Source organism: Harmonia axyridis, chromosome 7, assembly GCF_914767665.1.
Source record: "Harmonia axyridis chromosome 7, icHarAxyr1.1, whole genome shotgun sequence".
NCBI lineage: Eukaryota > Metazoa > Arthropoda > Insecta > Coleoptera > Coccinellidae > Harmonia > Harmonia axyridis.
This window is the reverse complement of record NC_059507.1, coordinates 25703595-25729812: the sequence shown is the minus strand read 5'-3', so window position 1 is coordinate 25729812 and position 26218 is coordinate 25703595. Positions and strand designations below refer to the sequence as shown.

Here is a 26218-nt window from a genome sequence, read left to right as displayed (position 1 = left end):
TCATATAAATAATGAATGTATATTCATTTATTTACTTTTTGTAACGTTACAATTGCCCATGAGACTCTAAAGACTGATTTCTAGGGGTGGTTTGGCTTATTTGGCAACAAAACTCCTAACCAGGTTTTTACAAATTTAATAAAATTGAAATATACAAAGATCTTTAGTTACGCACAGGTACTTAATTTTACAATTGAAAACCTCTGTTACTCACCATGTTTATTCATGTTGAATAAACATATAGCCCAGTCATATTAGGGCTTTCACTTCGGAATGAAAGATAATAAGCTGCAAATTAGTATGAACCTTTGTTTTGTCATTCTAAATGTTGTCTCAAAAGTCACAATCGTTATCGTGTCCGCGTCTCAAGATATTCAAGGTCAAAGGTCACAAAAATCGGTTTTTCGCGAATATCTGGCTTCCTATCGGTTAAATGAGATTTGCATTTATTATAAAAGTTGTAGGCTATAAAATTCCCTACAACTTTTGTTTGAACTTTTTTTTCATACGACCAACCGTTTTGAAGGTAGAGCGCGAAGAGTGCACATCGTACAGTCATATACGGCCTAATGCAAGGTCAAGCGTGAGTTATGGTTATCAGTACGTTATAATAGTATATTATTCAACGAGCGGTAATGTAGGTCATAACTCACGCAGATGATGTTTGCAGCACGAGCCGCAGGCGAGTGCTGTAATTCATCAAGTGAGTTATGACCATTACCGCAAGTTGAATACTATACTTTATCTACGACTATATCAATAAATACTAAGAAAAAATACAGACTTAGAATAAAGACAGAAGGAACGGGAAATAAACATAAGGTGCTCGATCCCGTACAAGAGAGATGGAAACTTAGTGCTACCAATCACAATCGAACTAGCTTCGGCTAGCTCGAATTCAGTACAGAGTACAGATTTTTTTGAAAAACCTTAATAATTGTCTATAAAAATGCATTAAAATATACCAAAAAATATTCCCTGTAAACGATTACTTAATGATCTTACTGCTACACCAATCTTGAAAATTTTTTCAAACTTTATATTTTTTCGGGCAAATAATTCTGTATGGTGACATTAGCTGTTTGTCTTTTGGAAATGTATACCTTTATAATATTTCATCTTCACTATCTGAATTAATCGTTTTCAGCAAAACATTCACAATAATTAGATATCAACTTAATTTGAAAACGTCAAAAGTGACATTCCCTCGGACATTCCTCCCCTCAATAATAATAATGGAATGTTCCCTTTCGGCCAATCGAATAGAAGCAGAGAAGTATAGAAGCACAGATCCATATTTTCCGATTTATAATAGTGAGTTATAAGTAGTGAGTTATTATAAATCACGCTGTTTGTTAATAGATACTATTAATTGCTCAAAAGCAGTTGAATAATGAGTTTATAATTCAATAGGAGTAGATAAAGTCAATTATTTACTTGGAAATTATAATTATTAAACAATGCCTATTATTTATGTACTAACTATTAATTATTTATATTTAATTAAAGTAAGTAACTTGATTATTTATATATAATTATTCATATTTAACTATTTAAGTATAAAATATTATTAATTCTGGATTATATATTTTAGTTTTATTTTAAGTTAAAATGATAGTAAGAGTATATATTTTACACATATTTTTATTTATTATTAAATACGGCATAATATACGTTTATCAAAATGTGAGTTCAAATATCAAAAGTATCTTTGTTGATTTTAATTGTAATGAAATTGGAAATGGAAGCTAATTATCTTCTTCTTCTTCGTCGTCTTCTTCTTCTTGTCGCTCAAAAATGTTCGATTCATTGTCATCATCCTCATTATCTGTCATGTTCATCTCCAAACCTTCCAGAATATCGGGATCATATGTATTTTCTTCATCGGAATTACTTGGATACAGTGAAGCGTTGAGGCGAGCTTGTCCGTTGCACTGGCCGCATGCTAAAGAACATTGTAGCCCTGATTTTCTGCATCCACAGCAGGAACCACAACCATTTTTGCAATTGCAAAATATTACGTTTAGTAGTTCGGCTGGTGCTGGAGGTAATAACGTTCGTATGGGCTCCAGGATTTCATTTTCAAGCATCCAGCCCCATTCTTGAGGTTCTAAGTCCTTCCCTAACCACGTTTGAATCTGGTAGTAGACACGTTTTATGTGTTGATGAGCTGCTACACTTGTTGGTGGAAGTGTTGACAGTTGTACAGGTTTATTTAGTTTTGTAAATTTGATGAATTGCGTGTAGCGGAAATGATCAATGTTGTCCTCAGATTTTGGAGCATTATATAATGCCAACAAGATGCGCACTCCATTTCCAGGTATATAAGTATTGAGAAATTTACGCGTTTTAAAGAAAAGATATATAATGTCGTGTTAACTTTGTAGCGTTCTTTTTGCGTCACTGGCGCCTCTGCCAATTGCCCTTCAGCACTTTGCAGGAGTATCTCGAGCGCCAGCCAATTTTAAGGAGAAATTGACAAACCTTACCAGGGCAGCTTAGTGAAGACAGGATTCGGTGTCACCTAGGATGGTAGCGGTGACCAAGTAACAAACAACGCAACAAAATTAATAGGTTTATTGATTCAATTCTACAATACAGACAATCTCAGCAAAAACGGGAAATCAGGAAAAGCATAAACTATATCAATCTGTATACTTTAATTCGGTTACTGAGATAATTTGTACTGTCTACAACTACTGTGTCCTTACCTCACCAATTTATTGTCAGTCAGAACCGTTGAACAAGTTAGTCGGATCCGGGAGCCGGGAAATTATGATATTTGGAGATTGAGAATCGTGGATTTTGTAGAGTCGGGAAGGAATGAAAACTAATCCTAGCGCGTTGAAAAACTCCACCGGTACACCACCCTCTCGTTGTCTCTATCAAATGAAACCCTTGAATATTCACTCGTAAGAAAGTCACAAGTAAAAATTAGCAAACTCCCCAGAAAAAGACTAACAAGTAAGTTTACTGATGAAAATGGCGATTTTCGACCTCAGAAACGGATTTGTAATTATTGGCGTTCAATTACCAATTTTACTATTTTCCGGTCACCTGGTAACCACTTAACCAAAATGTCTTTTCTAAAACTAAAACTACTGCCTAAACTTCTAAATCTAACTAACTAACTACTGAACTAACTACTACCTAAATCTATCTGAATAACTAACTTTACTATACTACTGAAAACTACTAAGCAACTATCTGAATGCCTGAACATCAATTTTCTGACTGCCTAAACATGAATTCCCGATTTTGGGTCGGTTACCCCCTTTTATAACTTCGGTGCGGGACGGTGAAGGAATTCGGTCCACGTGACTCTTCATGTCGACAAAAACCTCGTTTTTCGAGAAAATTCTCTTGGCGGAACGTAATCTGACATATGGAAAAAAATATATCAGCGGTAAAAACGCCGAAATAAATAATTTCTTATATTATTTCACTCGGATTATTCGAGGCCCTGGTCGGTTGAAAAACATGAAGCATGGACTTTTTCATCATCGCGGCGAACAATTAATAAATTATTTCCAATATTTACGGAATACATCAGAATGATTTATCCGAACGGAAAACAATAAAATATTCTTTAGACGGAGCCTGATTATTCCTATGGGAATAATCAGACTTCGTTACATCCCCCCTGGTTCGGAAAAATTCAAGTTACGGTGAAACAGAAATTTGAATTCTAAAAACAAACAAAAAAAATAACCGAATACTATCCTGTCTTATTACGCGGGATATATGGGAAGTACGGGTCTGACTGTTACGTTACGCTATCAAAGACTATAGTGCTGTTGTAGACAGTATGACATATAAAAATAAAACTTTGCTCTATGAATCGATGTCAAATTCAAACGTCGTCTTCTTTCTTCTGTCATCCGGGGTGATTTGAATGTTTGGAAATTTCTTCATCTCGGGGTTGTGGAGTAGAACTCATTCCCATTTCCATGAAGTTTCCAAGTGTCGGTGAAAAATTCAAACGCCGTCTTCCTCCTTCGGTCATCCGGGGTGATTTGAATGTTAACATGTTTGGGAATTTCTTCATCTCGGGGTTGTGGAGTAGAACTCATTCCCATTTCCATGAAGTTTCCAAGTGTCGGTGAAATAATTTGATGTCAGGTGTGGATTATCCCATTCTCCGGTGAGTAGTTCCGTGATTTCCATATCTCGATGAATCATGCCATATTATTTCAGAGGGACGTCGAAGTTCCCAGTCAGATGAGTCGAAACCATTCCAAACCCATTGATATACTGGTTGATTTACCTGTGGATATTACAAGGAATCAGTGACTGTATGGTGAAATTTTCAGAACGGTGAAAATTCTTCCAGTTATACAGTTTAAATTATCTATATGAAAATTGAAATGGAATCCAAATGTCCACCAGAGTAATAATTGACAGGCCATGATGTCCAATTCTTCATACTTCTTTCTTGGATGATGACATGATTAAATCTTCAGGACTGACTGATTACATGTCTTCGGTGGAATTGGGCCTACAGCTGATCATCCGATGAAAGGTGTGTTGCCTATCTCCAGCATTTATTCTCATCGGTGAGTATCTAGCCTCTTAGAAAACTTCATCTGTAACACTGCGGAATATTTCAGTAATTTATCAGAACAGTAAGAGATTAGAAATGGCATTCTTCAAATAGATTACACAGTGAAACTACTAATTTATATCTGATGGCCTTTGAAATTCGGGGCAAGTGACTGGAATTGTTTTTATTGTATAATATTCACTGACTTATTATGTACTATTCAGTTTCATTAACATTTACAGATTAAAAATCAGTCTACTAGTCTTGAATATAATGTTATCAGATATTGGGTTAGGCCCTATATGGTTTTATACAGTTTTACAGGATTATGGAACAAAAACAACGGTATCTTCTTTGCAATTCTATTTTTTTTCATCATTCTTTTTGTTCTATCTTATTTTCCGCTGCATGGCCTCCCTTTCTGTGCATCTTGCACATGGATGCCTGGCTGGTTGTTCCGACCTAGTTGTTGGCGGTCGTGGGGCCAGTTTCCTGGGTACGCACTCGCAGTACCTGGTCTGCGTACCTATCAAACCACATCTGCTGCAAAATAGGAGTGGTGGACCTCGACACTCCTGCCGCGAGGGGCATGTCTTGCCGCACTTCCAGCACGTGTTGGATCTCACCTCCAGATATACCTTAGATCCTGTCGTACCGACTGTACGAACACTCTTGGGGGCCGGTGTGGTTTGATCTGAAACATATGGTTTAGTTATACCGGTGTTGTCTTCCACACTCGTCCTGAATGGAATTTTAGAACCGGTATCTTGCTTACTGGCACGCAGCTGGCACAAAGGGGGTGTTTGTGTAGACTGGGTAGTGGTCCGTTTCACCACCCTCTCCACTCTTGCTAGGGTGTTTTTCCCTCGCACTGACGACACCGAGCTCTGGGGGGCTCTAGACATCCTCACCTCTGTCACCGTTCTTCTCCTCAACACCGGTACTTCCGGTATTGTCTCCGGTGATGAGCTTCGTGGCTCGTACACCACCTCATCTCCCCACCGGATTTCTGCCCAGCGACTATGCAGACTCTCTGACATCCTCTTTGCCTGAACAAGAAAATCACAGAATAATAAGAACATGTCAGTAGTATAAAATCAGATTAATAGGTCTAGTTTATGCGGGGAGGTACCAGTTAGTAACAATTTTTTTTTTTTTTTTTTTTTTTTTTTTTTTTTTATCTCAGTTCTGACTTTTTCTCGGTGAGTTTAACAAAGTAACTTACTAGTTATGAAATGGTTTTAGGTCTTTGACATGTACGTGATTCACTTTCTTACCTGACCGGTCTTTCAGGTCATAAATAACTGGTGAAATCACCTTCACAACAAGAAATGGCCCTTCAAACTTTGGAGCTAACTTAGATGCGAAGTTATTAACGGCGGATGATAGGTGATGTGTACGACGAAGCACTTGATCGCCTACCTGGAAACGAACCTCTCTACGTCGTAGGTTATAGTTATGAGCTTGTCGATTAAAAGCCCTGTATAGGTTGGTCCTTACAAACTCATAGGCCTCCAGTAGGTGTTGAATCTGCTCTGTACGGTGAGTCAAACTTTCTTCTTTTTCTTCGGTGTTCTCGTTGGGATCTCCAGATCCTTGATTCCTGGGTTCCGTGGCATATATGGCTTTGGGGATGCGCAGTTCCCTTCCATAATTTAGATATGCCGGAGTGAATCCTGTAGAGTCCTGTCGAGCAGTATTAATAGCAAAGGTTAATTCTCCTACCTTTTCATCCCAACTTCGGTGATCTGCCTCGCAGAATTGAGCAATCATTGTCTTCAGTGTTCGGTTGGCCCTTTCAACCGGATTGCATTGTGGAGTATACGTAGGGGTAAACTGGTGATTGATACCCATAGCCTGGAGGTTTTCTCTGAATAGCCGGCTGTCATACTGTTTCCCATTGTCGGAGATCACAGTGGTTGGACATCCATACTTCAGTACAACCTGTTCATATAACGCCATGTAGACAGTCTTGGCGTTGGCCTTCCTCACTGGTCGACATTCCACCCACTTGGTAAACCTGTCCTGCATAACTACAATATAGGAATTACCTTTCTTGGAGCGGGGTAGAGGTCCTACTACATCAGTTGATACTTCCTTGAATGGCGCATCCACCATCTTTCGAGGTTGCATCTTTCCTGCCAGTTGCTGTTGGGGTACTTTAAACTTTTGGCACGAAGTGCAGTTCCGGACATATTTCGCAATGTCCCTAAACATACCTGGCCAGTAATAATTCCTCGAGATCCTCGCAATTGTCTTGGCTATTCCCAGATGTCCAGCCAAGGCCGAGTCGTGGTTTTCTTTCAGTACTTCGTTCCTCTGTTCGGTGGGTATACACAGCTTCCATGGGTGGCCTGTTCCAGCTTCCCTAACATCTGATGAATCCCAAAAGTGTCGGTGCAATCTTCCATTGATGATGGAATACTCGGGGCAGTGCTCTGGTCCTTTCTCTACTTCCTGAAACTTATTTTTGTACCACTTACATTGCATACCTGTTTCTTTCAGTTGGACACAGTTGAGTGTCGGCAATGGATTTCTCAACGGGCTCTCAGCAAGTCTGTTGTGGGATCCTCTTCGGTTCTGGAGGTGTTTTTCGGGAGTCTGCACCTCTATGACCTCTTGGCTAACCTGTTTAGCTCTGGGGATCCGTCGTCCTTCTAGATAACATTCTGTGTTCTTGATATCCAGGGAGAAGTTGTATGTCTTCAGCATCTCTATTCCCAGGATTAAGTCGACTGGTAAGTTGGGTACAAGTAAGAATTCTATGTTCTTCAGGGCATAATCGGCTATCACCATTCCAAGGTGATACATCTTCGGTATGGCTGTAGTTTGTCCATTCGCTACCATGACAGCTTCAGTCGTTGATTTTTCTCCCTTGATTCCATTTCTTTCACACAGCTGGGCTACCCTCTGACTACAGCAGCTCTTTGCCGCACCAGTGTCTATCAATGCATGGAATAACTTTCCCTCAATGTGCACTTCTACCAGAGGCCAGCTGTCGTTGCTAACGATAGGAATTACTGTAGTTAGGAGTCCCGCTGAAGTTGACGGTGTCGTTCCTCTCCGGTTTTGAGGACATGGGCAGTCTCGTGACAGGATATTTTCTCGTTGACATCGGGAGCAAAACATTTTCGGTGTCCCTCGGCAGTCTCGACGTAGGTGGCCATATCCCCCGCATCTGAAGCATTGTGTCTGGGAGGACACTCTTCGCTCCGGTGGTGATCCATTCCGATCCTGGGAGGTGTTGGCATTTCCTGTTCTGTTGGTCGAGTATTCCGGTGGCCGCGAGGGCAGATGGGGACGATCTGGTCCAGGGGATACTGAGCAATTCCAGTCTTCTATCCTTGTGGCTGTGGTTAGCGGTCTTGACGGGCCTTTCTTCGGAGATGGAGCGGGAGCTTCCTGACGAGTACTGTGGTTTCGTTGTCTAGTATTCTCCGAAATTGCAGAGAGGTTGGCCGGGTAGTCCTGTTGACGACGTTGATGATATGTTAGATGTGGTTCATCGATGAGGCTGGGTTTAACCGGTGGTTTGGTATAATGTCCCATCTGCCATTGAACCATTTCAAAAACTTTTCCCTTTTTCAGGAGTTCATCATACGTGGTGGTCTCTTGAAAGGCCAAAGCCTGTTGCAGTGATGGCAATAACCTCTGTCTTATCAGTCGAATCTGTTCACTCTCAGTGGGACGATTGCAAGTCAATTTCTGGAACAGATTTTGCATCCGGGTAACATACAACAACAGCTTCTCATCAGGACCTTGCATCCTCTTCTTGATTTCATCCAGTAGGTTCTCTTCATAATTGACTGGTAAGAATGCTTCCTTTAATTGATTTTTGAAATCATCCCAGTTTCTGAAAAGTCCCCTCCGGGGAATGAACCAATCCTTGGCATCCTTTCGTAAAAGTTCATAAATTGATTCGAACACCTGTTCTAAGGATGTCTTCCGGGATTCAGCCAGTCTCTCTATCTCCTCTATAAATCCGGTTACGCTATCAGTGCCATCAAAATAAATATTCCATTTATGAATGGGTACCGTTGCAGTCGGTGTTGACTTCTGTTGGGTTTCATGTCGGGGGTTCAAATCTATTATTGATTCCGTCGGATGGGGGAATGACACCTTTCTCATAGAGCTCGTCCACCTACTATGAGTTGGCCCCTCTTGTTGTTCCACATTCTGTCTCTGTGGCTGAGAAACTGGCATTGTTGGTAAATGCTGTAGTAAATCTTCACATTCCTGTCTAGTTTCATTCAGGACCTGTGCTAATTTTGATTTATTTTTAGGTGTCGCAGCCTGGGGAATTGGAACCTGTGGTAGTGGCTGATCATCAGCGTCCAATGTTATCAACGATGTCTCCAGTGGTGCAACCTTGGTTGGCTGTATGGGAGACATCCCCGGCGACTGTGGAATCTCTACATCCAAAAGCGATCCATCCGGATGATTCGATGGCTGCGGTCTGTCTGCAGTCACTAGTGCCTCCAATGACCTCAAGGCCCGAGCTGCAGTCTCCTTTAATTGTTCTATCATCTGTGACTCGGTTTCATTTTCAGTGATAATAAAATTCAGTCTTCTCTGAATGTGTATCAATCTTGTTGAAATCCGAGTATATTCATTTGTGGTGTTCCCAGTGTCAAAGTGTTTAATGGTTTCCAGCAAGTCGGTGAGTTTGTTCTGACAGGATTCCATGTCCAGTGTCGGGTTCATTCCTGTCGGCTGTAGAGGCAAATTTAATTTCAATACCTGTCGTAATAGGCTTCTCTTTAGCGTTACTGTGCTGGGTATTGTTTGTCCTCTCAGCTGTAACTCATAAGTCAGCTCATCATTCAATAATCTATTCACATCCATGTTGAGGTTAAGTCCAAACTCAATCGGTTTGAAATCTATCGAAGTTATTCGACAATGTCCTCTTCTTATTAATCGTTGAAGTCCGAACACTTTCCCCAACTTCACTATTCCCGGTAACAGTCCTTATTTTTCCCTTATCCCTCGCACAAAAATAACACTAATAGACAATAATGCTGAAAAATTACAAGTTGATAACAGAAGTTTGAATTATTGTTTGATACAGTCAAAGAAAATCAAAAATGAGAAAACTCTCAGAAAACAAGTTGGTTTAAATTTATTATGATTCTCAAAAAAATTTTCAATGTCAGACAGTTGACAATTTCCGAAAGAAAAACTAATTCATAAACCCAGAAGAACAAAGTAGGGTTAACTGAGTAGCTCAAAAAATATTCAATGTCAAACGCAGTTGACAATTTCAGCAAGAAAATAATTCAAAAACCCAGAAAAGAAAAGTAGGGTTAACCTAGTAGTTCAAATAATGTCCACTGTCAAACACAGTTGACAGTTCTATCAATCAGATAATAACAAATTGTCAATTTTATTCACAGTCAAAATATATTTCAAATAAATCAACAACAATTCAGCAATCCCGGAATATCAGACAAAGAAAATCAATGCAAGTCTTTATTCAAATCAATAACGATAATCACTTGTTTCAAAAAATTCTTCAGCAATTCAACACAAAATAAAAATGTTTCAGGCAATCAGTAAATTCAGAAATAAGGAATACACAGCAACAAAACTTATATTCACTGTTGCAGCAATAATAATAAACAAGTCAACTTTATTTATCAGAAATCAGCTATTATGGTTCAAAAGCAAATAAAATCACAGTAAATATCTCCAAGTCCTTATGACTTTTATATCCCTACCTTGTTTCAACCTGGAATAAAGTTGCTCAGGATAATAGTGTGTAAGGGAAAAAACAACAAATCTTTCTTTATTCAAACGATGATCAGTAAATAGTAGCAGTGAACAATACCCTATTATATGAAGGCGGTATGATATCACTATATTAGCTGCAGTGATTGTACAATGAAACAATCGGTAGTAGTATCTCAATTATACTCACTGGTTTTCTGTCCGAGTTGAACCAACCACTCAACGTTAAACAGTATTCAACGCGCACAAAGATAGTCACTGAGTGTCACCTCAAAGTCACTTTCCGTAATCCTTCACGTAACCGAAAAAGTCACAAGAAATCCGGCGGTCGATTGTTCTAGTCCTGCTGCAATACACAAAACAAAAAAAAAAAAAAGTTATTCAGATATCAATGTCCACACTGTTAATGCTATGTCGGTTTCCTGCTAATAAAGGAAATTATTGTCAAACGCGGAAATGTTTATAGCACTTTAATATAGTCCACTGATACTTAGGTACCAGTAATAAATCAATTCAATATACGGATCTTCCTCCAACAGGAGAAGATAATCTCTTCCACTCAGAGAGAAAAAAAAAATGGTTGCACTGACCTTCGGTTCCTCTTCAGTCCTTACACCCTTAAGCGTCGTTTTCTGAAGATCGGGAGCTATTCTGTCCTTTTGTAGCGTTGTCCTCTCAAGTCCCTGCTCGGGCGCCATTTGTAGCGTTCTTTTTGCGTCACTGGCGCCTCTGCCAATTGCCCTTCAGCACTTTGCAGGAGTATCTCGAGCGCCAGCCAATTTTAGGGAGAAATTGACAAACCTTACCAGGGCAGCTTAGTGAAGACAGGATTCGGTGTCACCTAGGATGGTAGCGGTGACCAAGTAACAAACAACGCAACAAAATTAATAGGTTTATTGATTCAATTCTACAATACAGACAATCTCAGCAAAAACGGGAAATCAGGAAAAGCATAAACTATATCAATCTGTATACTTTAATTCGGTTACTGAGATAATTTGTACTGTCTACAACTACTGTGTCCTTACCTCACCAATTTATTGTCAGTCAGAACCGTTGAACAAGTTAGTCGGATCCGGGAGCCGGGAAATTATGATATTTGGAGATTGAGAATCGTGGATTTTGTAGAGTCGGGAAGGAATGAAAACTAATCCTAGCGCGTTGAAAAACTCCACCGGTACACCACCCTCTCGTTGTCTCTATCAAATGAAACCCTTGAATATTCACTCGTAAGAAAGTCACAAGTAAAAATTAGCAAACTCCCCAGAAAAAGACTAACAAGTAAGTTTACTGATGAAAATGGCGATTTTCGACCTCAGAAACGGATTTGTAATTATTGGCGTTCAATTACCAATTTTACTATTTTCCGGTCACCTGGTAACCACTTAACCAAAATGTCTTTTCTAAAACTAAAACTACTGCCTAAACTTCTAAATCTAACTAACTAACTACTGAACTAACTACTACCTAAATCTATCTGAATAACTAACTTTACTATACTACTGAAAACTACTAAGCAACTATCTGAATGCCTGAACATCAATTTTCTGACTGCCTAAACATGAATTCCCGATTTTGGGTCGGTTACCCCCTTTTATAACTTCGGTGCGGGACGGTGAAGGAATTCGGTCCACGTGACTCTTCATGTCGACAAAAACCTCGTTTTTCGAGAAAATTCTCTTGGCGGAACGTAATCTGACATATGGAAAAAAATATATCAGCGGTAAAAACGCCGAAATAAATAATTTCTTATATTATTTCACTCGGATTATTCGAGGCCCTGGTCGGTTGAAAAACATGAAGCATGGACTTTTTCATCATCGCGGCGAACAATTAATAAATTATTTCCAATATTTACGGAATACATCAGAATGATTTATCCGAACGGAAAACAATAAAATATTCTTTAGACGGAGCCTGATTATTCCTATGGGAATAATCAGACTTCGTTACAACTTAAAATAAAACTAAAATATATAATCCAGAATTAATAATATTTTATACTTAAATAGTTAAATATGAATAATTATATATAAATAATCAAGTTACTTACTTTAATTAAATATAAATAATTAATAGTTAGTACATAAATAATAGGCATTGTTTAATAATTATAATTTCCAAGTAAATAATTGACTTTATAACGTACTGATAACCATAACTCACGCTTGACCTTGCATTAGGCCGTATATGACTGTACGATGTGCACTCTTCGCGCTCTACCTTCAAAACGGTTGGTCGTATGAAAAAAAAGTTCAAACAAAAGTTGTAGGGAATTTTATAGCCTACAACTTTTATAATAAATGCAAATCTCATTTAACCGATAGGAAGCCAGATATTCGCGAAAAACCGATTTTTGTGACCTTTGACCTTGAATATCTTGAGACGCGGACACGATAACGATTGTGACTTTTGAGACAACATTTAGAATGACAAAACAAAGGTTCATACTAATTTGCAGCTTATTATCTTTCATTCCGAAGTTGACCCCTTTTTTTACCTAATATGACTGGGCTAATATTATTATTATTATTATTATCTATCCCTTTCACTGTAAACAAATAATATTGAAATAAAAACTTAACTTAAATCGGTTTCTAATGAATTAATATGCTATTAGGATGAAACCTCTTCTGTAGAATATTTTCAGACTCTTGACACCAGATCTTTGCAGGAAGCTATCTATAGTAATCCATTTCCCATTCGGGGAAGTTGATGTAATAACGCCAGGTATTACGCAGGTATATTCTCTCAGTTTCAGGAACCAAAGTGGTTTAACATACGTACTGTTCTAATTCCTATATCTCAAGGAAGTACTTCTTGATATTTTTCAATCCCAAGAGAAGTTTCTGTTGTTCCAATCCCAAGGGAGGTGCTTTGGGAAAATGAATAACGATATAAGAATATGTTAACCTGAATTTACAACTCCTCAGATTTCTAACCAATAAATTATAAATAAATGCTTATATTTATCATAAAATAAACCTGAGAAGGAGTTTTGTTGAAATTATTTGACACAAAAAAAAATCTACCAAACCTGAAATACGTTTCTTCAAGATAGATGACTCTAAAAAAACTACTGTCCCAAAATTAATCAATTCGTCCTGGTGAGATTATTACTTGTTGAATGCAAATATTCATGTCAACAATTACCTAGAATCCCGACACAATTCTCGACGATAAATTGAATTCCAAATCTCAAACTAAACAAGCAATGGCTGAAATCTAAAACAAGGTACGTATCCTTCCTGAAGTCTCGATAATTAATGAAAATCTTTGAGAAAATCATGTCTGTTTCTTTCTCTAAATACGCGCATCCGCATCCCGACCAATCACCAACGACGAATCGACAAATTACCGCGTCTTTTAAAATTCCAGTAGCGTAACATTAATTGAAGCGTTCAAAATCGTTGCACGTTATAGGGTTTGGCTGAGGCATTAGGAATGTCAGGTCCAGAGTCCAGATTTACTATTCTCGTTCTCCTACTGGTTAGGAAAATAATATATACAGAGTGCCCCGGGAGTAACTGTACATACTCTTATGAGAGGTAGAGTAGGACTGGGTGAGTATGGACTGACTTCGAAAAATTAATTTCTGTCTTTTCTAAGCTGAGAAAGCTACAGGGTGAGTTTGTATATTCATGGAAATAATGAAACCATTATCAGAACCAAACTTATCAGCGGAATTTATTAAAACTTGGGATGTAATTGACCCATGCCGAGGTTCAGTCAGAGATATATTCATTTTTTCAATATTCCAGGATCGGACTCATTATTTCTCATTTGAAGATCCAGGAATTCAATTAGAATAAAAAGAGAATGTTAGATGTGACAATTTTGAGTGATACCGCGTATTGAAGTTGAGTTTATGTCCTTTTTGAGAATTTGACCAATGATTGCAAATTCAAAATATAAAGTGATGTATTTGATGACTGTAGACTTCAAATGAGTATTAATGAGTCCGGTCCTGTCTGTTCGTTAGATTTATTTATTTCATTATATTATTTATCATATTATTAGGTATATATAATTAATATTATAAGGGATCTTTCAGAATTGGTCTCCATGTATAATATAATTATTCTTTGCGTGTTCATTTCACTGAATTACCGCTAAATGGCAGGACGGATTTTGATGAAATTTTTTATATATGTTCAAGTGGATTCAAGAATGGTTTTGGATCCACGTTTTTATCACAACGTTTCTCTTATAAATTTTCTATTCAATCCAAATTTTTTTTTTACTGAATAAACTTGAACACACCAAAATCAAAATCCGTCCAACGGTATAGGAGGAGTCTAGTCAAATACATACTGTACAGGACAACGTTAGTCATAACCGCTGCCATAAATACCTTGCTGGGTAAGCATACCAATAATAGTTATACTCAAACAAAATTATACTTACACATTATTAGTTGTTTCAGAGCTATATCGGGTGTCCCAAGGTGAGTGGCCTATTAGATTATTATGGAAACTATTGATGGTAAAGATTTCATATTTTGTGGATAGATATTTGGCCATGTAAGGTACATTTTCAAAATAATTTCACATTTCCAGTGTTGCCGGATGTACGACAATTTGGCAACAACTTTGTTATTTTAAATGGGACATCAGGTATTTCTATTTTTTTTATGATACTCCATAAAATATTAAATCTATTCACTCTTACTTTTCCATCCCTATCTTTAACGGTTTTCGAGTTATTAATTATTTTTCGAAATTTTAGATCAAATAAGCGTATTACGAAAATGACTCTAGTTCGCTCAATATTTGAGATTTGAGTCAGAAATTTTGCAAGTCGTTAGATATTGATCTGATCTGTGTGACTCCTTTTGAATTATGGTTGTCAATAATACAGGACGGACCAAAAAAACTCATCATTTGCCAAGTTACAAAATTGTAAAAAAGTCTATTTTTTCAAATTAGACACCTAGTATATTTTTCAATTTTTGGAATCAGTACAACACACTCTACAATTTTTCTATTCACGTCCCTATACCTATCTCAACTGGATTCCGAGTTATATGCGTTTATTAGATTTCACATTGATTCAATAAGCGTTAATTTCTTTTGTATTGTTATTTTCTCTATGTCGTTCATAGATCGATATATCAATGAATCAGTTCAATCCAAAAATGTCGAAATAAACAATTATTGCCTAACAGGTGTTTTGTTCCGAGGTTTTTCTATAAATAATGGCTCAAGAAAGATATACACATATAACGCATATAACTCGGAATCCAGTTGAGATAGGTATAGGGACGTGAATAAAAAAATTGTAGAGTGTGTTGTACTGATTACAAAAATTGAAAAATATACTAGGTGTCTAATTTGAAAAAATAGACTTTTTTACAATTTTGTAACTTGGCAAATGATGAGTTTTTTTGGTCCGTCCTGTATTATTGACAACCATAATTCAAAAGGAGTCACACAGATCAGATCAATATCTAACGACTTGCAAAATTTCTGACTTAAATCTCAAATATTGAGCGAACTAGAATCATTTTCGTAATACGCTAATTTGATCTAAAATTTCGAAAAATAATTAATAACTCAAAAACCGTTAAAGATAGGGATGGAAAAGTAAGAGTGAATAGATTTAATATTTTATGGAGTATCATAAAAAAAATAGAAATACCTGATGTCCCATTTAAAATAACAAAGTTGTTGCCAAATTGTCGTACATCCGGCAACACTGGAAATGTGAAATTATTTTGAAAATGTACCTTACATGGCCAAATATCTATCCACAAAATTTGAAATCTTTACCATCAATAGTTTCCATAATAATCTAATAGGCCACTCACCTTGGGACACCCGATATAATTCATTATTTACTCTGTCAGTTCAGATGTTATGAATGATAACATGAATTCTGTACAATTGAAAAATGAATTTAATGTGGTTGAAATAAATAATTACAATTTCAATCTACCATATTTCTTTTTATCATTCACGGACAATTTTTCAAATTGTTCGTTGAGGGAACCACATACTTCCCTCCACTTCGTAGCGATCCTTATATGATTCGCTACTTTTATCCCAAAGTGCAGGCCGACTGCATAGTGCATACTGCATGATGAGTTGCTCCACATCCAAATTCATTTTGAATAGATGATACTGATTGCCGGGAGCATTTTTGGCTCCTCTTGTGAATGCCCCACTTCTCCATTTGCATTTAGAGCAAGGGTTCCCAAACTATTTTGATCCAGAGGCCTCTTTTCAAATATGACTTCATTTCAACGAACCCCATTTTTCAAATCATTTTTCCTAAACGGGTTCAACAAAAACAGTGCCGGTTTTTCTTTCAAAAATTCTTTTGAGATTGAAGAATATAAAGTGTTTCCCCCACTTATCATTCCAGCGGAGACAGAAGAGATAAAATTGTAACCCCAATTTTTTATGGAAAAATCCAAATCGTCTGTATTCCTTTGTATTGTTACTGACTGAATTACATTCTCATTCGGTACTTCGAATTTCTACCTCTATGGGCTTTTTATTGATCAAGCATGAAATGTAGCCCCTGAATTTTGTCCAAGGCGACCACCTACCCTGCCTACTACCGTGCTACGGCTCTGTCTCCTTTATAAGCACTCTGATGCATGAGACGTAACGACTCATGGCTCATCGTGTGAAAGCGCCGTTGTACTCTTTGCATTTCGACCCTTCAATGTGGCCCTCGCACACGAGCGAGAGCCGTACGGCTCACCGTGTGAGAGGAGCCTTAGGGTAATTGAATAAAAATCTTTTAGTTCAAACATAACATTTATTGCTGATAAGTATGCCTGTTTTCATGGTGATTTTTTGCATTTTTACTGTAAAGTATTTCATTGAAAAAATATTTACGTACTTTTGATAAATTGGAATTTTAAATGACAGCACTTCTACTATGTACACCCTGTATTGTGCATTACCAGGTCAAAGAGGCACATTGGTTGATAAATTGTGCAATAGTTGGATAATTTCTTTCACAGCTATCTTCCTCTCAATAAATCATAAGCGGCTCCTAGTGCCCAACTTATCTCATGGCCATCGATTTTCTTGAAAAGCTAAAAAGAACTCAATTGATTCATCATTTATAACAAGCCATTGAAAACCTACATTGATTGGCGTTTCTAGCCTAAGTCCCAAACCATCTTCTAAAAGTATCCAGATAAATGATAAGTCAAGGCACATAAATGGCTGGTCTGCATTTGGAGTTTTACAAGCTGAAAAAAAAAAACTTCCTCAAATTAAATATGGACAGTATGGAGTTTTCGAAGTGATGCTTCAAGATATATTTTATTAAAAGGAAGTGGCGTGTCCTAGACCAAACATAGTCGAAAGCTGGTCCAACTTTTTTTTAATCTTTTTTAACTTGTTCGAATCTGTTGTCACTGAAATATCAAGTTTTTTCGATTTTCTGTTTGAATTTTCATTGGCTTTGATTATGTTAACATCATTATTTTTACCATCCTCTAAAGATAACCAGTATATATCAAGATCAACGGATGCTCAGGTAAGAGATAGAGACAAACAAAACTGACTTCGAGAAAATCTTACATTGTCTTTTATTCTTGGAGGTCAATCAAAAACACCGAATATTTCTGATATTCCATTCACAAGCACGGAAAATGATTCAGACAGAAAGCGGGAAGAAAACAAATTGAAGAATTTAGTGGAACGGAAAATGCATTAATAGCAAACATTTTGGAATTGGAAGAGAAGATAAAACAAGATCAACTGCAATTTGAACAGAAGGTTATGATTGCTTTCAGGAATCGATTCTAACAAAAAGGTAAGACGTAGGATGTTCGTGACCAGAGAAAGGCTCAACTAAGATGCATAGAATACCTGGTGTGTTTACTGATTCGATTTTGAGAGACCCACCTGTTGCTTTGGTGTTCTGCTTCACCAGAGTTCTGTAAGGGGGCGCTCTTCAAAAATTTTCGAATTCCCGCTATCTGCCAAGTGCCGTTTAAAAAGGAAATACTGATTTTAGACACTGCAAACATTCACAATAGATTACAATTCATTATCTACAGGGTGATATTTTTTCTGGAAGGATGCCTGCTTCCAGAAAAAATATCACCCTGTATATTTGCATTCAAAATTAGCATATCACATGGTGAGAACCTTAAACTGGAATATCTATGACCAATTCAAATTAAATATCTTGTGAATTTTGAATTCAATTTTGAATGCAAATCTACAGGGTGATATTTTTTCTGGAAGGATGCCTGCTTCCAGAAAAAATATCACCCTGTATATTTGCATTCAAAATTAGCATATCACATGGTGAGAACATTAAACTGGAATATCTTCCTCCAAAACTATATTTTGGTGAATGGCTGTTAGTTTAGAAAAATGTGAAAAAAACTCTGGTCCAGGACTACACTTTTTGGTTTGTTATAGTTTTGTCGTATCTGCTATCGATTTCGAGAAAAAATCTCTAGTAATCCTCAGAAAAATACAGATTATTATAAAGATCCAGCTAGTAAGCTCTAATGAATGCATTAATTATAAGTTTTGGTATTTATTTACCCAATCTGTAGCGAAGATTAATAAATATTTGATAAACTGATATAAGCATCACAAAAAGTATGACACACTAGAAACAACCTGTATATTGAAAGCAAAGCGTTTGTGTGCTCATATTCATGAAACTTTTTTTTCTCAAAATTATCCAAGTAATTTCTCATTTTCCTTCGTAACTCTAATTTGAGAACACCCAGTATAAGGTAAGAACAACCGAATTAGTAATAAAAAAAATTATTTCGAGTAATTTGGTTCAAACTTCGTTATCAAACTTCTTTTTTTAACATTACAGATATGTGTAAAAGTAGTCGTCAAAAGTTTTTTTTTTCGATTATCCCCCTCCGAGAAAAAAAAGATCTACGCCCTTGGTTCATAAGAGTAGAGAATTGAGAGAAATGTCAAATGTAAACGATGTATGCGCCATCTGAAAAAAACGCGATCCTTCGAAATCAAGTAGGTATAAATCTGAAAAATCTCTCGTTGTGTCTGAAAGTTTTACAGGTATAAGTAGACACACCAGGTTTTCTATGCATCTCAGGCTCAATCAACCGATGTTGTTATTGGTTGAACATAATGAACCATCGAACCGTTTTAGGTCACGTTTAACTTTTCTTATCATTGGTTGATATTCAAACATCTTTCTCCTCTCCAACTTTCTCCTATCCATCACGTGACATGAGGCCTAATTTTCCTCTCAATGATCTGCACCTCAAGTCTGCTCAAGGGCGCATTTATGTATTATTAAGTCATTGATTCGAATAAATAAAAAAAATCAATGGAATTTGTTGATCTCCGTGGTGAGGTAAAATGATTTGAGAAAGAAAAATATTTACCTTCTGTAGCTGCATTTTTGAAGTCTTGAAGTTCAATCTTTCCACCATTGAGAGGATCTGAAAAACATGATAAATTGAATCCTCTTTTGATAAACAGCATATACAGGAGAAAGGGTGAATTAACCTATTCATCCTCTAACAGATATTGAAATGGAAATTTTTGCGACATCATTTTTTCATTTCAGAATTTAATTTAGAGGAAAAAATATGCTAAGCTTGAAATTAAATAATTTGTTGATTCAAACAACAGATATCAAAATACATACCAATCAAGCCGGCTTCAGCAGCTCTATCAAAATAATAACTGAATGCAAATATAACTTTATTAGGTAATTCTTCTGGAGGCTTCGAGTTTCTTCGAACAAAGGATCTTATGATAGATAAACATTTATCCATGTTAACTATGGGTATTTCAGAACCAGTCAAATAACCAACAGATTCATCTTCAATTGTTAAGTAATCTTTTTTTGGACCACTTACATAATACACTTCATTACCATATTTGAATTTCTGACCTGTAAATGGAAAATTTTCAGTTTAGATTCAAATATGAAATCAGACAATAGGAATTGCTATGAGGTTAAGTTGATCACTTTGATATCATAATTTTTGAAAAATGTATGATCTCTATTTACTTGCTTGAATGAAACTACGTAGAATCCACTCGATAAAAGTGACTGTTTAAGTGGTTCAACACTAAGGATACAGAATCATCTACATATCATTTGATAGAGTTATAGTTCTGAAAAATGATCTACAGCAAATGTTATTAATTTGTAGGTAACATTGTTCACATCGAAACATCAGGAAATTTATGACAGTAAGAAAAATAATCAAAATGAAAATTTGGAGTATTTCACTTAAAACAATTAATAGGGGGTCCAATCAAGTCCAAAACTGCACAAACCTTTATAAAGCACAGCAACGAGGTGTTGTAAAAAGGAGTGTCCCCTGGTAAAACAGAGGTAACAGTATATTTAATGGCAGATTATAAAAATTAAATTTGTAGAATAATTCGAGACAACCAATCATGCCATTAAATAGCTTGTAGACAAATACAAGATCTTGATTTCAAAGAGGTCAAGCATCATACCTATTCTTCATTAGATACATGAGTTTTTACTTAATAATAATAAATACTACTGTAAATAATTCTCCATTGTTGTTTGAAGCAAGATAGAAAAAATTAAGGGATAAAATAATTCAGACATATTCATTGACCATAAATACTTTGTGGAAAAATGAAGAAATATATAATTTGGCTGAAATTTATGAGATGAAGTTAGTAACAAACCTATATGATCTCTACCTCTTGTGCGAATTTTGTTTAGATTATATGTGTAATTGCTTGTACAAGAAAAAGTCTTCTTATAAGTATATGTCCTTTGGAAATCAATTTGCTCTTTTTTGAAATTTGAGTTCCGAGGTGAACCTGATACAAAGACCCAGTAATCAACTCAGAAAAATTCAACTCTAATTTTAATGGAGCCTATCAAAGCTTCAGTAAGTCAATATAGAATAAGTTTTTTCTTTTTACAGTGAACATGCAATCAAATGCAATATGCTGAAGGACACTGATAGTTAATACTGAATGGTTATTTTTATTCAGAGTTATTCTTGTCAAAAAACTTATAGTCCGGAAGCCAGTAACAGTAACATATACATGACCAAGTTCCTCTCAAACGGTAATTAGTAGAATGCATCAGGTAATAGTAATAAAAAGCCTCGTGAACGTCAGCTGCGACTCTGCTGGGGGGAGAGCGGCGGCAGCCCCCCAAACACGAAGAAAAAATAAATAAATTCAGTCATTTCCTCCCAACTGAAAATTTGTCAAATTGTAGCTAACCCAATATCTAGACGAAAAAATACAATCAGCTGGCTATAGCATGGTGGATTATACGTCAGCTGGTGCCTCAAACATGAAAAAAAAAAATTTTCAATGACAGCTCTGACAGCGACTTTGATAATGAATCAGAGAGTGCCACACTCGCGAGAAAAGGACTTTCTCCACATGTTGCACAATAATATTTAGTTACTTCCACTCTCTGATTCAGTATCAGAGTCGCTGTCAGAGCTGTCATTGAAAATATAATTTTTTTTTCATGTTTGAGGCACCAGCTGACGTATAATCCACCATGCTATAGCCAGCTGATTGTATTTTTTCGTCTGGATATTGGGTTAGCTACAATTTGACAAATTTTTAGTTGGGAGGAAATGACTGAATGTATTTTTTTTTCTTCGTGTTTGGGGGGCTGCCGCCGCTCTCCCCCCCTCCAACCAAGTCGTAGCTGACGTTCACGAGGCTTTTCATTACTATTATCTGATGCATCTTACCAAGTATCTCTCAAGAGGAAATAATCAACCAAATTTGCACCTGGCTCCCGGACTATTATTGTTACACATAATTAGAGTGAAATTGAGAATAAACAATTCAGAAAAAAAGCAGTAATTAATATATCAGTCTGGAATATGTGAGAATTAAGACCAAAAATATTTGCCTTTATTTCCACTGAATATTATACACCATCTACACTGGGTTGAATAGAAATTGAGGTAATTTCCTTGACAACTTCGGGATATGATTTCATAACTAGAAATGGGTACAAACCAGTTGTACCATACCACAAATGGAAGAGAACTCAACAGAGGGTGGACTTTTAGGGCCCAAAATTGTAAAATGATTGCCAGAAAAATTTAAGTAATTGAATACAACTGCATTTGAAAGGAAGTCTGAGGAGTTGGTACTGTCTGTAATATATCAATTGGTTGTAGAATTTCTGATAAATGCTAAATTATAACTTGTTTTTATATGACGTTATTGATTTAAATTATCCTTATTATTATGGTATCAAATCTCACCCTCTATAATGTGGTTCACACATTCACTAGTAATGTTTTTAGAGTTTTCTTGACCAACAGTTAATATTGCCTTTCTTGCAGCTTTCAATCCTAATCCAAGAAAGCTATGAGTATATACTGGTATACCACCAGTTAGCGAGGGAGCGGAATGTATTCGGTCTTTATGTTTCAAACTAGATGGAGCTAAGGCAGCAAAAGTAACTTGAGTTGAACCTCCTCCCAAATCAAGGGCAGCAACAGTATTTCCTGGATTTCCATTAATTCTTCCTAAAAAATCAGAAAATGAAAATGTAACTACTATACTCATTTAGCGAATGTAACAAAGATACTACGGAAAAGATTTCATGAATATTACAAAAAAATCATTCAGACGGAAGTCCAAGAACATAAACCGCTCTACCAATCACATCAACTCCACACTAGCTGCATATGCTTGTACTTGAAGACAGATATTATCATAAACATCAAGACCTACTACTAACTGTAACTGTCTGGTTACCAGCAACAAATCTATTTCCACCCCACCTAACGAATAAAACATAAATACCAGGTTTTTGGTAATAATAACAATAAACATCGATCAGAGCAATGACGCAGCCGGGGGACGATCAAGAAGGGATCAATCCTCCTGAAGATATAAAATATTATATATATTAAGTGCACCTTTTATCGAATGGCTTTCACACTGGCAAAAAATTTGCACAAAAATCTGACGTTCTCGGTGTTCTGCAAAAATATTGAGAGTGCGAGGACAAATATTGAGCAATACTTTTTGTAACATGAGGAGTCCAGGACATAAAGTGGATGAAATGGCTTTTGGACACACTGCCTGCAAACACAAGTACCCTGAGAAGACTTCTCTTCTCTAAAATGCCTCAAAACTTATTAAGGACACTCCAGAAACCAGGAGTGATCAAACGGTTTGGCTTTGATGTCAATCCATCGCAAAATTGACATCGACTGTGAGGAGATAATTGATTATTTTGCTAAGAAAGCTATAAAACTAAATTTAATTTTGTAATAAGATGTGAATTTCTGTCATTGTTTTTTAATGAAAATATAAATAATAGATTATTAGCAGCTTTATTTCTTTCATCGAAACAATTCAATGTTTATTTATTATTCCATCAAACTGAAACCCACAACAAAAATCCCCTAAATTTTTACGGCCTTGAATAGGAATAATAATAATAAGGAAATCAATTGTTGGGTTAAGAGCTACTTCCAATAAACCCTTGATATTTCCTGCAGGTGTGAGCGAAACATCAGGTGAAAAACTGACTAGACCACGCTTAGAAAGCCCTAAATTTTCGTACTCTGTTTACCAATCTGGCTGTGACAGCCTTCAACATTATAACAACAAAATTTATTTCTTGAAAAAAAAAAATATGAGAATTTCATGATGAAAAGTGAATGAAATTTTTGAACAACCATAAGTAATAATTTTAATGCTCAAACCTAATAAAAAGTTCACTGTGAACCAAGAATATATTCCTTCATTTACACCATCCATTATTTCTACTGAATTCGTTTTGGTAAGAAATGGAACATTTTTAAATAAATTTCTAACACTCTCCAAAAGGTTTTCGGCCTTGTCTTTTGGTAGTAGTCGAAGTCCAGCTGTTGCTCTCAAAAGTAATGAAGTGTTTGTCCAATGTTCCTGTGGTATTTCATCTTTAGCCTCTTCAATTAAACTCTGGATAGATTTCGCTCCCTAAAATTCTTATTTAAATGAAGGTAATAGGGAAATATTATAGATCAGTTACATCTTCAGGGTTTTCAGCAAATGATGATAGTCCTTCTTTATTATATTTGAATAATTCTTTATCCAATATTAAATGAGAACCTATATAAGATTCATGGAATGTGAATGCAAGTATTCGAGATCCAGTACTTCCGGCATCTATAACAATTGCATATACTGGTTGATGGTATCCGAAATTTACAGCTAATTTATCAATAGCAACGGATCCTATGTGCCATGGAATGTTGTCTATATATAAAACTGTAAAACATAGAATTAAAACATAAAACTCATTTGAATATTTCCACCTACCTCCAAATAAAGTCAATATAGATCCACTGATTATGAGACATAATAAAGAGGTGTGTATAGAGAATCCCTTCTTTGAAATTTTATGCCTTCTATTATGCATTAGTGAATTAACATTATGTTCTTTGACCTGAAAACATTTGGAACATATTAACGAATACAATGTAGGAGGAATATCTAAAAGCAAACGAAAATCAAACCAAAATATTATGGGTTAAGTCCTAATAAATGAAACAACCATTATTTTTGGGGTTATGTTGGTCAAAAATGAAAACATCAGATTCAAACTTACTGAATTGTTTTCTTGAAATTTCCTACAATCGAACGAAACCATAAAATTAATGAAAAATGTCATGTAATGGAGTGTTTCAATAACACTGAAAATAGATGATTCAGGAAATAAAATAAGTAATAGCCGAAACTTAAAATTGAAAAAGGGAATTAAATCCATTTATCCATACCTTTGTACGTCTACGAAGTTCGCTAGTCATGATTATTTTAGAATTATAGGATTGTCCAATACTTATTTAGGACTAGACACTCAGCTTATCTTGGCCAGGTATAAGTGATTATTATTATATAATAAAAAACATGAAGCCGAAAAATAGACATCTAAAATGTACTGATAAAATCGAGATTATACCATTTTTGTCGTCACAATGAAGGGTTTATTCGAAAGCCAGTAGAATGATTTTAACTATTTCACCTAAAGTGGAAAATAATGACCTCCATAACGATTACTCTATACTCTTATTTCCGAGTTTGCTATTTGGTTTTATGATTGTAATGATATATCAACAAATAAATATTGAATTTCATTGGAGTTGAAGGTAGATATATTTGTATATATGTTAAGTATATTTGACATATTTAAATTCCAGCTAAAGCATAGAATTCCAAGAAATGATAATGAACAGTTTTCCATTGAATGAAAGTTCAAATGAATGGGAATAAAATTATAGTAACTAACCCAAAATATGAACAATAATAATCAAAAGCAAGGTCACAGCTCAAAGAAATTAGATTAGAATGTTCAAAGACTAGTAGTCTGTGGTTCAATTTTGACATATTCTGTGACAAGGACTAAAATGCCTAAAACATCTTAACTAGGACTCACACAAGCAAGGTCACGGCTCAAAGAAATTAGTATTCGATTAGAATCACAGAACACAAATATATTAGAGTTAGATTAGATTCATCGAGATAGAATAGAATATGATTTGATTAGAAGGTTCAATTTTGACATATTCCATGACTAGAAGGTTATAAATTAGTGTTCTGTGGTCACAACCGGTGTAAGGTGCGAACCACAGAATACTGAATATATAGTGCGAACATTTAATATTCTGTGGTGCGAACGGTTGATAGATCACGTGACCACGGTGCAAGAGGTACGTGCGTGTTTTGCTTTTGCCGAACAATTACTGCGTTCGGTATATGCCCACCGGTGCGGAGCGTGCAGTGTAAGGTGTAAACGGTTTGATAGGTCACGTGACCACGGAGCAATAGGTGCGTAATTGATTTGCCGAACGATGACGGAACTAACGGAGCTGATATCGAAGAATTTTTGAATGTGTTTTGTGAAAAGAAAAAAGCAATTTCGTCGATTGAAATTATTGGAGACGGCCAGACTAGATCTAATTTGTTCCCTTGTGATATCAGGATGTATTCTACATAATGAGTT

At 36.1% G+C, this 26218-nt stretch overlaps 2 protein-coding genes and 2 long non-coding RNA genes across 9 annotated transcripts; 2 read left to right on the top strand and 2 right to left on the bottom strand.

Moving 5' to 3' along the window:
* Window positions 1-3815: 3815 nt before the first annotated feature.
* Window positions 3816-9120, top strand: LOC123685076. 2 transcript variants are annotated; one of them, XR_006748248.1, is made up of 3 exons: window positions 3816-4144; window positions 4198-4556; window positions 8827-9120. It is a non-coding gene; the product is annotated as an uncharacterized LOC123685076 (long non-coding RNA). The 2 variants fall into 2 exon arrangements; XR_006748247.1 differs by having other exon boundaries at window positions 3816-4556.
* On the bottom strand, window positions 4808-9983 carry LOC123685072. Of its 2 annotated transcripts, none has more exons than XR_006748246.1 (2): window positions 5319-9983; window positions 4808-5237 (listed from the first exon to the last, which is right to left on the bottom strand). XR_006748246.1 is itself a non-coding variant. In XM_045624651.1 (2 exons), exons 1-2 carry the CDS (start codon window positions 9386-9388, stop codon window positions 5564-5566), a joined length of 3597 nt encoding a protein of 1198 aa, XP_045480607.1. In that variant the 5' UTR covers window positions 9389-9983; the 3' UTR covers window positions 4808-5563. The 2 variants fall into 2 exon arrangements, 1 of the variants encoding a protein (XP_045480607.1); XM_045624651.1 differs by having other exon boundaries at window positions 4808-5592; window positions 5821-9983.
* Window positions 9984-17023: 7040 nt separating this feature from the next.
* LOC123684322 (ectonucleoside triphosphate diphosphohydrolase 5) lies at window positions 17024-25643 on the bottom strand. Of its 4 annotated transcripts, XM_045623538.1 has the most exons (10): window positions 24996-25408; window positions 24827-24911; window positions 24538-24664; window positions 24248-24486; window positions 23940-24195; window positions 22482-22748; window positions 19889-20137; window positions 19623-19679; window positions 17374-17480; window positions 17024-17321 (listed from the first exon to the last, which is right to left on the bottom strand). In XM_045623538.1, the coding sequence occupies exons 2-10, from the start codon at window positions 24887-24889 to the stop codon at window positions 17247-17249; spliced, it is 1440 nt and encodes a 479-aa protein (XP_045479494.1). In that variant the 5' UTR covers window positions 24890-24911; window positions 24996-25408; the 3' UTR covers window positions 17024-17246. The 4 variants fall into 4 exon arrangements, with proteins under 4 accessions (XP_045479494.1, XP_045479498.1, XP_045479496.1 ...); XM_045623542.1 differs by lacking the exons at window positions 24827-24911; window positions 24996-25408 and adding an exon at window positions 25505-25643; XM_045623540.1 differs by lacking the exon at window positions 24827-24911 and having other exon boundaries at window positions 24996-25407.
* Window positions 17489-20529, top strand: LOC123684323. Its single transcript, XR_006748132.1, has 3 exons — window positions 17489-17770; window positions 17835-18049; window positions 20403-20529. It is a non-coding gene; the product is annotated as an uncharacterized LOC123684323 (long non-coding RNA).
* Window positions 25644-26218: the final 575 nt, after the last annotated feature.

Excerpts from the sequence above, each read along its gene's own strand:
- LOC123684322 (XM_045623538.1), bottom strand. The coding sequence starts at position 24,889 with ATGACATTTTTCATTAATTTTATGGTTTCGTTCGATTGTAGGAAATTT. Across the intron at positions 24,196-24,247 it reads TTGCTGAAAACCCTGAAGAT|GGAGCGAAATCTATCCAGAG; the intron begins GTAACTGATCTA and ends TAAGAATTTTAG. Across the intron at positions 17,481-19,622 it reads CAAAAATGCAGCTACAGAAG|CTTGTAAAACTCCAAATGCA; the intron begins GTAAATATTTTT and ends TTTTTTTTTCAG.
- LOC123685072 (XM_045624651.1), bottom strand. The coding sequence starts at position 9,388 with ATGGATGTGAATAGATTATTGAATGATGAGCTGACTTATGAGTTACAG. Across the intron at positions 5,593-5,820 it reads TGACCTGAAAGACCGGTCAG|GCAAAGAGGATGTCAGAGAG; the intron begins GTAAGAAAGTGA and ends TTTCTTGTTCAG.